This window comes from Chiloscyllium plagiosum, unplaced genomic scaffold, assembly GCF_037043375.1.
Source record: "Chiloscyllium plagiosum isolate Xiang-an unplaced genomic scaffold, Cpla_swu_hap1 HiC_scaffold_14, whole genome shotgun sequence".
NCBI lineage: Eukaryota > Metazoa > Chordata > Chondrichthyes > Orectolobiformes > Hemiscylliidae > Chiloscyllium > Chiloscyllium plagiosum.
The window spans coordinates 33624740-33638032 of NW_028270152.1; the positions used below are offsets into that span (position 1 = coordinate 33624740).

General features: G+C 45.8%; 1 protein-coding gene and 1 long non-coding RNA gene across 3 annotated transcripts in view; one reads left to right on the forward strand and one right to left on the reverse strand.

Moving 5' to 3' along the window:
- Window positions 1-1470, reverse strand: part of phf2 (PHD finger protein 2) — a 154660-nt gene extending 153190 nt beyond the window's left edge. The window contains exon 1 of one of the 2 annotated variants that reach the window (XM_043708015.2): window positions 1185-1470. In XM_043708015.2, the coding sequence (XP_043563950.1) occupies window positions 1185-1282 (98 nt within the window). In that variant the 5' untranslated portion in view covers window positions 1283-1470. Of the gene's footprint in view, window positions 1-905; window positions 1074-1184 lie in introns of those variants that run through there. The other variant, XM_087994274.1, reaches the window with a different exon arrangement.
- The window catches only part of LOC122558991 (uncharacterized), a 35689-nt gene continuing 23546 nt past the window's right edge, over window positions 1151-13293 (forward strand). Inside the window, exon 1 of the long non-coding RNA XR_015759393.1 lies at window positions 1151-1245. This is a non-coding gene — a long non-coding RNA (uncharacterized LOC122558991). The remainder of the gene's footprint in view (window positions 1246-13293) is intronic.

A 13293-nucleotide genomic window follows, 5' to 3' on the forward strand; every position in this document is an offset into this window, starting at 1 on the left:
AACGTATAATTAAACAATCTCGAAAAGTTAGTTACTTCATATATCAAACACCAGGCCAAAGGTTTATAATAGGGAGAAGATACTTAAACTGAAATTGTATTTTTAAGTCACCAAAAACATTAAAATAGTACGTTCTATTTCACACAACATGGTAAGCGCCTAAAACTTTGAAAAGTTTGTGTTGATGATCTGCGTTCCTAAAGATATTTAAGAAGAATAATTTCAAACTCCCACGATACAAACTGCCAGACCAAACATTTTTTTTGCATTATACAACAGATGTAGACGAAACAGATTCCTGGCATGTTGCATAGATGAAAAAAAACTTTCAGGTGATATTTAAGTTGGAAATTAATCGACAGTTAACAATGAAATCCGTTTTTTTAAAAAGTCGGACTGAAAATCAAGGAATTGAGAAACATTAGCAAAGGCCTTCTGACACTTTTTTTCAGAAACCGCACGTGGAAATACTATAAATAAAACGCAAGTAAAATGTCAATATTTACGTCTGCCCGATCAGGTCCCGCTTATTTTATCAATTTAAACAAAAGCGGGAATCGTCTCGGGGGCAGAAATCGTAGATAAATCACCAAGAGCTGTTCTAAAATATCCCACCAGTTCGGTCGAGAGCAGAAGAAAAGCGCCTTGCGATTTGTAAACATATTTAGACGGTGCAAAAAAAAGTGCATATACCTCTGCTTTTTTTTATTTCGGGAGATTTTAAGGATCACTGATCAGAAACAAAACACGGGAAACACCTTAAAACAACATTTAGTACAGATCGCCTTCACAAACGGCATCCTTCACCACCACCCCACAAACAACAATATCAACCCCCACTCCCATCCCCTCATTAACACAAACTGGGCGGGGGGGGGATCCCTCTCAGAAAGGCGAATATTTACACAATGATAAATTGCTTCTGTCACCCGGAGAGAGCCGTCTGCAGCGCCGCCTTCTTCCTCAGGCCTCGCTTCTTGTAAAACTGTCGCCACAGTCAATGGGCTGCACAGCTCCCGCCAACAGTTAACAGACCGCCCGCGCGCCCGACCAACCGCCCGCCCGCCACACACACATACACCGAGAGCGGCAACCAGATCACCACAACAACAACAAAAAAAAACGGACAAAAGGGCGGGGGAGGGGGAGCTGGGGGTGAGAGAGAGGACAAAGCTGCCTTTTACCTGCCGTGAAACCAGTCTTTGCACGCATCGCATTCAATCATAAATCGAGTTACGTCGTAAGGTAACCGACAGATGCAGTAGACTGGTACAGTCGCCATGTTTTTAGCTGGCTCCCCAGAATGAGAGCAAAGCGCCTTCTTGCCGCACACAACAATTCTTGCAAATGTTTCCTCTTCTTCCCCCTCCCTCAACTCCGTGTCCCTGCGATGGCTGAGTGCACTGTTTACTGTCTGTGGATTTTTCCTCTACTCTTTCTCTCTCCTCCGTCCTCCCTCCCCCCCGGCACACTCAGACATAACCTTCCTTCTGAAGTTGCTCACATCGTCTCTAAGCTGCGGCTCCGGGCACAATGCGCTCGCTCTCCCTCTCTGCCGCTGCCTGACAGTTGTATACTGTACGGAGCAGACTGTATCCTTTCATTGCTAAATTACGTCAGGCAACTCGCTGGCTCTCAGAGCTTCAATACTATTGTAACCAGCGCATCGACACTGAGCAGCCAGCTCCCCTGCCACAATGTAACAACAGCCTGCTTCCCATCAAACTTCAGAAATAGGGACAGCAAAACACACCTTCATTTTTATTTGCGCCTTAAAAGTTGTCCATGAATCTGTAACTGTATCCGTACTATTCCCTTCCCCTCTCTGTAAAGCTGTTACTTCTTGCACATTATACAGTAAAAAGTATTGTTAAGGCAGAGTCAAATTAAAAACTGTAAGTTAGTTTACGTTCAAGAGTATTGAAAGGTTGTTCGGGAAATAACATATTGCCACGCCACGTTATTCGCTGGATTGGCAAAGTAATTTTAGAACATGAATTTCTCTGTTCACATTCTGGAACAAGCCGTGTTTGAAAAAAAATAATGCTGTTTATTTATGCTATCCAGAAAAAAAAGAAATATGTAACTACAGTAATTTGGATACAGACAACAGGTCAATACTTGAATTATGATAAAGGTCGTGGAGGTATAACTGATATTTTTACATCACGTTTAAATTTCTGTTACACAAGCTTTATTGCACTCAGCACAGCCGTTAAATACAGATATCATCATAATTCAAATGGGTGACATAAGTTTAAAATGTTCATTTATACTATCCAACAGTATTCAATTTTGATGAGATAGTAGTGCTTCTTCTGCCTAGCTGCAAGTGTACAGTAACTAATCTTTTCAAAAGTGAGATCAGTATGTGGTTTCATTCTTGTACACAGAGAGTATTTTCCCAATAGAGATAAAATGGTGAGATTGTCTTCTCTTCAAATGTTTAATGTTCATTTTAATTTTTAATGTTAAATATTCAATTTCACATTGAAGACTGGACATTTTTTGTTTCAAATCAGGTTTAACATTATACCCAATTTACAGTCCACATAGTGCCACTGTAGACCTGAGTGAACTCTAATAACAGCTTCACTCGAGGGTCACATCAGACATAACTCTGGATTTGCAGTGGAACAGAGATGTGAAATGAAAATTGTTCCATACTAATGCTAAAGCTGTGCTATGAACCCACCCCAAAGCATTAATTTAGGTTTAGAATTCTGTTCACATTTATAAGTCACTTAAAATGCAATTTTGTTATGTTAAGAAAATAGTAATGCTGAAAATTGTAGAAATATGAAATAAAATTACTGAAAGTACATATCTGGGCAGTCAGCAACTGGAATAGAAAGACTAAGCAATGTTCCAGGAGAATCAATTGGATAAATTCTTAACCTTTTGAGCAAAATCAAAATCACAGGATCATAAAGTGTTTATGGAACAGAAAGAGATCATTCAGCCCATTATGTCTGCATCGACTCTCCAAATGAGCATCATGACTTAATGGGATTCTCCTGTCTTTCCCTTACAGTTTTGCACATTGTTTCTGTTTAAATAATCATCAAATACCCTCCGAATGTCTCAATTGAACCCACCTCTACCATACTTTCAGGCAGCACATTTTGGGCCTATACCATTGGGATGGGATGGTGTCTGAGTGGTTAGTACTGCTACCTAACAGTGCCAGGGACCCAGGTTCAATCCCAGTCTCAGGTGACTGTCTGTATGGAGTTTGCACATTCTCCCTGTGTCTGTGTGGGTTTTATTTAACTCTGGGTGCTCTGCTTTCCTCCCACAGTCTGAAGATGTGCAGGTTAGGTGGATTGGCCATACTAAATTGTCCATAGTGTCCAGGGATGTGTAGGTTAAATGGATTTGCCATGGTAGGTGTAGGGTTACAGGGATGGGCTTGGCTTGTGTGGGATGCTCTTCAGAGGGTCAGTGTGGGCTCAATGAACCAAATGGTCTGCTTCCACACTGTAGGAATTCTATGATTCAATGTGTGAAAAAGTTTTTCTCACATCTCTTTTGCTTTTTTGCAAATCATTTTAAATCTGTCTTTTCTTGTTCCTGATCCTTTTACAAAAAGAACAGTTTCTCCCCATCTACTCTATCCCCTTCATGATTTTGAAGATTTCTGTCAGATTTCCACTCACCCTTTTTGGTATTTTCTCCAGTGTATTTATATCCTTCCTATAGTGTGGCACCCACAATTGTGCATAATACTCCACCTAAGATCTGACAAGTACCTTACACAAGTTCAACACAATTTTCTTGCTCTTCTACTCTATTCCTTTACTATTTGGTCTATTAATTACTCTCTCCACTTGTCCTGCTATTATTAATGATCTGTGCACATATACACCCAGGCCCCTCTGCTACTGCATCCCCTTTAGAACATGCAAGGTGCATCACTTCACACTTTCCTGCATTGAACTTCATCTGCTACTTATCTTTCCATGCCACAAATATGTATATGTCCTTTTGATGTTCTTCACTGTTCTCCTCACAGTTTACAATCATCTGTATTCTTCAAAATTGTCCGCTATATAAAATGATCCAGATCATTAATATATATTAGGAAAAGCATGAATCCCCATACCAACCCCTGGGGAATTCTATTAAAAATCTTCGTCCAGCCCAAAAAATATCCGTTGACCATTAATCTATGTTTTCTATTACTCAACCAATTTTGTATCTGTCTTGCTACTGTCATTTTTATTCCATGAACTGTAACTTTTTCCACACCTTCTGGATGGCATCTGAATGTCCATTTAAGCCACATAAATAGCTTTATACTGATTAATTCCTATTTCTTGAAAAACTCCAGCAAATTAGTTAAATATGATTTCCACTTTAGAAATACATCTTGGCTCTTGCTAGTCAACGTACCTTTTTCAATGTGAATACTAATTCTATCCCAAATAATTGATTCCAGAATCTTTCCCACCACTGATGTTAAACTAGCTAATCTGCAAGGCTTATCCGTGCAGCAATTTTTGAATAAGGGTAGTATGTTTGCAATTCTCCAGTCTTCTGACATCTCTCCTGAGTCCAAGAAAAACAGATAGATTTTGACCAGTGCCCCTGCAACTTCTACCCTCACTTCTTTCAAAATCCTTGGATACATCTGCTAGTTGCATTGCATTGTCAACTTTAAGTACCAACAGTCAATCCAACATTTCTTCTATCAACTTTGGCTCTCGTGATCAACCTTTGTCACCATGACTTTGGTAATATTCACTTCCTTCTATAAAGCAGATGCAAATTATTAATTTAGTTTGGCCCCAGTCTCCATGTGTAAATGCCCTTTTCTGTCCTAGATTAGCCCTAGTCCATACTCAAAGTTTGTGCGAAGATTTGTAGCTCGGGTGCTCGTTGCTGTGGTTCTGTTCGCCAAGCTGGAAGTTTTTGTTGCAAACGTTTCGTCCCCTGGCTAGGCGACATCATCAGTGCTTGGGAGCCTCCTGCGAAGCGCTTCTTTGATGTTTCCTCCGGTGTTTATAGTGGTCTGTCCCTGCCGCTTCCGGTTGTCCGTTTCAGCTGTCCGCTGTAGTGGTTGATATATTGGGTCCAGGTCAATGTGTTTGTTGATGGAGTTTGTGGATGAATGCCATGCCTCTAGGAATTCCCTGGCTGTTCTCTGTCTGGCTTGCCCTATGATAGTAGGACTTATTCCTGATGAAGGGCTTTTGCCCGAAACGTCGATTTTACCTGTCCTCGGATGCTGCCTGAATTGCTGTGCTCTTCCAGCACCACTAATCCAGAATCTGGTTTCCAGCATCTGCAGTCATTGTTTTTACCCCTATGATAGTAGTGTTGTCCCAGTCGAATTCATGTTGCTTGTTGTCTGTGTGTGTGGCTACTAAGGATAGCTGGTCGTGTCGTTTTGTGGCTAGTTGATGTTCATGTATGCGGATTGTTAGCTGTCTTCCTGTTTGTCCTATATAGTGTTTAGTGCAGTCCTTGCATGGTATTTTGTACACTACATTCGTCTTGCTCATGTTGGGTATCGGGTCCTTCGTTCTGGTGAGTTGTTGTCTGAGCGTGGCTGTTGGTTTGTGTGCTGTTATAAGTCCTAGGGGTCGCAGTAGTCTGGCTGTCAGTTCCGAGATGCTCCTGATGTATGATAGTGTGGCTAGTCCTTTTGGTTGTGGTATGTCCTCGTTCCGTGGTCTTTCTCTTAGGCATCTGTTGATGAAGTTGCGCGGGTATCCATTTTTGGCGAATACCTTGTGTAAGTGTTCCTCTTCTTCTTTTTGCAGTTCTGGTGTACTGCAGTGTGTTGTGGCCCTTTTGAATAGTGTCCTGATGCAGCTTCGTTTGTGTGTGTTGGGGTGGTTACTTTCATAGTTTAGGACTTGGTCTGTGTGTGTGGCTTTCCTGTATACCCTTGTGGTGAATTCTCCGTTCGGTCTTCTCTGTACCATCACGTCTCGGAATGGAAGTTGGCTATCCCTTTCTTCTTCTCTCGTGAATCGGATTCCTGTGAGTGTGGCGTTGATGATCCGGTGCGGTTTTTTCTATTTCCGTGTTTTTAATGATTACGAACGTGTCATCGACATATCTGACCCAGAGTTTGGGTTGAATTTGTGGTAGGACTGTTTATTCTAATCTTTGCATAACTGCCTCTGCTATGAGTCCTGAGATTGGTGATCCCATGGGTGTTCCGTTGATTTGTTCGTATATCTGGTTGTTGAATGTGAAGTGTGTTGTGATCAAGTCCAATAAATGATATTGGTGGATGTGCAGGTAAAACTTTGATGGATGTGGAAGGCTCCTTTAGGGCCTTGGATAAAGGTGAGGGAGGAGGTGTGGGCACAGGTTTTACAGTTCCTGCGGTGGCAGAGGAAAGTGCCAGGATGGGAGGGTGGGTCATAGGGGGGCGTGGACCTGACCAGGTAGTCACGGAGGGAACGGTCTTTGCGGAAGGCGGAAAGGGATGGGGAGGGAAATATATCCCTGGTGGTGGGGTCTTTTTGGAGGTGGCGGAAATGTCGGCGGATGATTTGGTTTATGCGGAGGTTTGTAGGGTGGAAGGTGAGCACCAGGGGCGTTCTGTCCTTGTTACGGTTGGAGGGGTGGGGTCTGAGGGCGGAGGTGCGGGATGTGGACGAGATGCGTTGGAGGGCATCTTTAACAATGTGGGAAGGGAAATTGCGGTCTCTAAAGAAGGAGGCCATCTGGTGTGTTCTATGGTGGAACCGGTCCTCCTGGGAGCAGATACGGCGGAGGCGGAGGAATTGGGAATACGGGATGGCATTTTTGCAAGAGATAGATGGGAAGAGGTGTAATCCAGGTAGCTGTGGGAGTCGGTGGGTTTGTAAAAAATGTCAGTGTCAAGTCGGTCGTCACTAATGGAGATGGAGAGGTCCAGGAAGGGGAGGGAGGTGTCAGAGATGGTCCAGGTAAATTTAAGGTCAGGGTGGAATGTGTTAATGAAATTGATGAATTGCTCAACCTCCTCGCGGGAAAACGAGGTGGCGTCAATGCAGTCATCAATGTAGCGGAGGAAGAGGTGGGGAGTGGTGCCGGTGTAATTACAGAAGATCAACTGTTCTACGTAGCCAACAAATAGACAGGCATAGTTGGGGCCCATACGTGTCCCCATGGCTACCCCTTTGGTCTGGAGGAAGTGGGAGGATTCAAAGGAGAAATTGTTAAGGGTGAGGACCAGTTCGGCCAAACGAATGAGAGTGTCGGTGGAAGGGACTGTTGGGAACGTCTGGAGAGGAAAAAACGGAGGGCTTGGAGGCCCTGGTCATGGCGGATGGAGGTGTAGAGGGATTGGATATCCATGGTGAAGATGAGGCGTTGGGGGCCAGGGAAACGGAAGTCTTGGAGGAGGTGGAGGCTGCGGGTGGTGTCTCGAACGTATGTGGGGAGCTCCTGTACTGGGGCGCATAGGAGGTAGGTAGGTAGGTAGAGATGAGTTCAGTGGGGCAGGAGCATGCTAAGACAATGGGTCAGCCAGGGTGGGTAGGCTTGTGGGTCTTGGGAAGGAGGTAGAACCGGGCAGTGCGGGGTTCCCGGACTATGAGGTTGGAAGCTGTGGGTGGGAGATATCCTGAGGTGATGAGGTTCTGAATGGTCTGGGAGATGATGGTTTGGTGATGGGGGGGGTGGGGTCATGGTCGAGGGGGCAGTAGGAAGAGGTGTCCTCGAGTTGGCGTTTGGCTTCAGCGGTGTAGAGGTCAGTGCGCCAGACAACCACTGCGCCCCCTTAATCCGATGGCTTAATGGTGAGGTTGGGATTAGAGCAGAGGGATTGGAGGGCTGCGCGTTGTGAGGGTGAAAGGTTGGAGTGGGGGAGGGGGGTCGACAGTCCTGTACAGCCGCAACATGACCTCCCAACTCCTGTACTCAATACTCTGACCAATAAAGGAAAGCATACCAAACGCCTTCTTCACTATCCTATGTACCTGCGACTCCACTTTCAAGGAGCTATGAACCTGCACTCCAAGGTCTCTTTGTTCAGCAACACTCCCTAGGACCTTACCATTAAGTGTATAAGTCCTGCTAAGATTTGCTTTCCCAAAATGCAGCACCTCGCATTTATCTGAATTAAATTCCATCTGCCCCTTTTCAGTCCATTGGCCCATCTGGTCAAGATCCTGTTGTAATCTGAGCGAACCCTCTTCGCTGTCCACTACACCTCCAATTTTGGTGTTATCTGCAATCTTACTAACTGTACCTCTTATGCTCGCATCCAAATCATTTATGTAAATAACAAAAAGGAGGGCCCAGCACCAATCCTTGTGGCACTTCACTGGTCACAGGCCTCCAGTCTGAAAAACATCCCTCCACCACCACCCTCTGTCTTCTACCTTTCAGCCAGTTCTGTATCCAAATGGCTAGTTCTCACTGTATTCCATGAGATCTAGCCTTGCTAACCAGTCTCCCATGGGGAACCTTGTCGAAGCCTTACTGAAGTCCTTATAGATCACATCTACTGCTCTGCCCTCATCAATCCTCTTTGTTACTTCCTCAAAAAAATCAATCAAGTTTGTGAGACATGATTTCCCACGCACAAAACCATATTGACTATCCCTAATCAGTCCTTGCCTTTCCAAATACATGTCCATCCTGTCCCTCAGGATTCCCTCCAACAACTTGCCCACCACCGAAGTCAGGCTCACTGGTCTATAGTTCCTTGGCTTGTCCTTACCACCCTTCTTAACAGCGGCACAAGATTAGCCAACCTCCAGTTTTCCGGCACCTCACCTGTGACTATCGATGATACAAATATCTCAGCAAGAGGCCCAGCAATCATTTCTCTAGCTTTCCACAAAGTTCTAGGGTACACCTGATCAGGTCCTGGGGATTTATCCACCTTTGAAAATGTGTTGCTGGAAAAGCACAGGAGGTCAGGCAGCATCCAAGAAACAGGAGAAATGACGTTTCGGGCATGAGCCCTTCTTCAGGAATCTCAGGAATGTCATTCCTGAAGAAGGGCTCATGTCCGAAACGTCGATTCTCCTGTTCCTTGGATGCTGCCTGACCTGCTGTGCTTTACCAGCAACACATTTTCAGCTCTGATCTCCAGCATCTGCATTCCTCACTTTCTCCTCGATTTATCCACCTTTACCTGTTTCAAGACATCCAGCACTTCCTCTTTCGTAATATGGACATTTTTCAAGATGTCACCATCTATTTCCCTACAGTCTATATCTTTCATATCCTTTTCCACAGTAAATACTGATGCACAATACTCATTTAGAATCTCCCCCATCTCCTGCAGCTGCACACAAAGGCCATCTTGCTGATCTTTGAGGGACCCTATTCTCTCCCTAGTTACCCTTTGTCCCTAATGTATTTGTAAAAACTCTTTGGATTCCCCTTAATTCTATTTGCCAAAGCTATCTCATGTCCATTTTTTGCCCTCCTGATTTCCCTCTTAAGTATACTCCTCCTTCCTTTATACTCTTCTAAGAATTCACTCGATCTATCCTTACATATGTTTCCTTCTTTTTCTTAACCAAAACCTCAATTTCTTTAGTCATCTAGCATTTCCTTTACCTACCAGCCTTTCCTTTCACCCAACAGGAATATACTTTGTCTGGATTCTCGTTATCTCATTTCTGAAGGCTTCCCATTTTCCAGCCGTCCCTGTACCTGCAAACATCTGCCCCCCAATCAGCTTTTGAAAGTTCTTGCCTAATACTGTCAAAATTGACCTTTCTCCAATTTAGAACTTCAACTTTTAGATCTGGTCTATCCTTTTCCATCATTATTTTAAATCTAATAGAATTATGGTCACTGGTCCCAAAATGCTCCCCCACTGACACCTCAGTCACCTGCCCTGCCTTATTTCCCAAGAGTACGTCATGTTTTGCACCTTCTCTAGTAGGTACATCCACATACTGAATCAGAAAATTGTTTTGTACACACTTAACAAATACTTCTCCATCTAAACCTTTAACGCTATGACAGTCCCAGTCTATGTTGAAACTTTATTGCTGGAACAGCACAGCAGGTCAGGCAGCATCCAGGGAACAGGAGATTCGACGTTTCAGGCACAGGCCCTTCTTCAGGAATGAGCAGAGAGTGTTCAGCAGGAGAAGATAAAAGGTAGGGAGGAGGGACTTGGAGGAGGGGCGTTGGAAATGTGATAGGTGGAAAGAGGTCAAGGTGAGGGTGATAGGTCGGAGTAGGATGGAGGCGGAGAGGTCAAGAAGAAGACTGCAGGTCAGGAAGGCGGTGCCGGGCTGGAGGGATTCGGCTGAGACAAGGTGGGGGGAGGGGGGATGAAGAAACTGGTGAAGTCCAAGTTCATCCCCTGTGGTTGGAGGGTTCCCAGTCGGAAGATAAGACGCTCCTCCTCCGACCGTCGCGTTGTTGTGGTTTGGCGGTGGATGAGTCCAATGACCTGCATATCCTCGGTGGAGTGGGAGGGGGAGTTGAAATGCTGTGCTACAGGGTGGTTGGGTTGGTTCGTCCGGGTGGCCCAGAGGTGCTCTCTGAATCGCTCCGCAAGTAGGCGGCCTGTCTCCCCAATATAGAGGAGGCCACACCGGCTGCAGCGGATGCAGTAGATGATGTGGGTGGAGGTGCAGGTGAATCTGTGGCGGATATGGAAGTTTCCTTTGGGGCCTTGGAGAGAAGTGAGGGGGGAGGTGTGGGCGCAAGTGTTGCACCTCCTGCGGTTGCAAGGGAAGGTGCCGGGAGTGGAGGTTGGGTCGGTGGGGGGTGTGGATCTGACAAGGGAGTCGCGGAGGGAGTGGTCTCTACGGAAAGCTGATAGGGGAGGGGAGGGAAATATATCCTTGGTGCTGGGGTCTGTTTGGAGGTGGCGGAAGTGACGGCGGATGATGCGCTGTACATGGAGATTGGTGGGGTGGTAGGTGAGGACCAGTGGGGTTCTGTCCTGGTGGCGGTTGGAGGGGCGGGGCTCAAGGGCGGAGGAGCGGGAAGTGGAGGAGATGCGGTGGAGGGCACCGTCAACCACGTCGGGGGGGAAATTGCGGTCCTTGAAGAAGGAGGCCATCTGTGTTGACAGAACCCCACTGGTCCTCACCTACCACCCCACCAATCTCCATGTACAGCGCATCATCCGCCGTCACTTCCGCCACCTCCAAACAGACCCCAGCACCAAGGATATATTTCCCTCCCCTCCCCTATCAGCTTTCCGTCGAGACCACTCCCTCCGCGACTCCCTTGTCAGATCCAAACCCCCCACCGACCCAACCTCCACTCCCGGCACCTTCCCTTGCAACCGCAGGAGGTGCAACACTTGCGCCCACACCTCCCCCCTCACTTCTCTCCAAGGCCCCAAAGGAAACTTCCATATCCGCCACAGATTCACCTGCACCTCCACCCACATCATCTACTGCAACCGCTGCAGCCGGTGTGGCCTCCTCTATATTGGGGAGACAGGCCGCCTACTTGCGGAGCGATTCAGAGAGCACCTCTGGGCCACTCGGACGAACCAACCCAACCACCCTGTAGCACAGCATTTCAACTCCCCCTCCCACTCCACCGAGGATATGCAGGTCATTGGACTCATCCACCGCCAAACCACAACAACGCGACGGTCGGAGGAGGAGCGTCTTATCTTCCGACTGGGAACCCTCCAACCACAGGGGATGAACTTGGACTTCACCAGTTTCTTCATCCCCCCTCCCCCCACCTTGTCTCAGCCGAATCCCTCCAGCCCGGCACCGCCTTCCTGACCTGCAGTCTTCTTCTTGACCTCTCCGCCTCCATCCTACTCCGACCTATCACCCTCACCTTGACCTCTTTCCACCTATCACATTTCCAACGCCCCTCCTCCAAGTCCCTCCTCCCTACCTTTTATCTTCTCCTGCTGAACACTCTCTGCTCATTCCTGAAGAAGGGCCTGTGCCCGAAACGTCGAATCTCCTGTTCCCTGGATGCTGCCTGACCTGCTGTGCTGTTCCAGCAATAAAGTTTCAACTTTGATCTCCAGAATCTGCAGACCTCACTTTCTCCTCCAGTCCCAGTCTATGTTTGGAAAGTTAAAATCCCCTACTATAACCACCCTAATATTCTTACAGATAGCTGAGATCTCCTTACAAGTTAGTTTCTCAATTTCCCTCTGACTATTAGTGGTCTATTATACAATCCCAATAAGGTGATCATTCCTTTCTTATTTCTCAGTTCCACCCAAATAACTTCCCTGGATGTATTTCCAGGAATATCCTCCCTCAGCACAGCTGTAATGCTACCCCTTATCAAAAGTGCCACACCCCCTCCTCTCTTGCCTCCCTTTCTATTCTTCCTGTTGCATTTGTACCCTGGAACATTAAGCTGCCAGTCCTGCCCATCCCTGAGCCATGTTTCTGTAATTGCTGTGATATCCCAGTCCCTTGTTCCTAACCATGCCCTGAGTTCATCTGCCTTGCATTGAAACAAATACAGTTTAATTTATTAGTCCTACCTTGTCCCTGCCTGCCCTGACTGTTTGACTCCTCATGATGATATGTCGTCCTCTACTGTGAGCTGGTCTGTCCGAGTCCAAAAAGGTTTCAGCTCTAGTTGTGATGGAGCTTTGGTTTTCCCCCATCAATACCAGTTCTTTCAACTTGGAAAGAACTGGATCTTTCTGCGTCTGAAGTTTGATATTGTCAGCTGTGACAGGGACCGTGTCCAGAAAGTTTAATATAATTACAGACTCTTCCATTAGGGATATGACTCCTATCTGCTAATGTATCTGCTAACAGGAGGCAGCTCAATGCATCTGCATTCACTACTCAGCCTCCCGGATGGTGTTCTAACTTATAATTATAATTACTTACCATTAGATCCCACCACTGAATATAGCCCAAAGCTATGACTACCACAGCCTTGTCCTCTTTAAGCAGATCAAATGGGGTTTATGGTCCATTATTATCACAAATTTTCATCCATAAAGATATTGGTGGAACTTCCTGACTCTAAATATGACCAAACTTTCTTTCTCTATCTGGGTGTATTTATATTCTGAATTATCCAAAGTCCTGGATGCATAAGCTGTTGGGCAACCTAGATCTAATAACAACTCGATGTCATATAGGGAGGCATTATATTTCAATATCAGTTTGTTCTTGGGATCATAGTATGCCAGGATGATGACAGCTGTTTCTTTACTTCTTTGAAGACTTGGGCTTGTCTAAGAGATCATTTCCAAGACCTTTTTAGGAGTTCATGCAAAGGTACCAGGATGGATGTCAGATTATGAATGACTTTTCCATAATAATTTACCCAAGAAATTACCAATAGCCTAAGAAATTACCTAAGTTCCTGGACAGTCGTGGGAGCTGGAGCACCTTTGATCACCCTCATTTTACC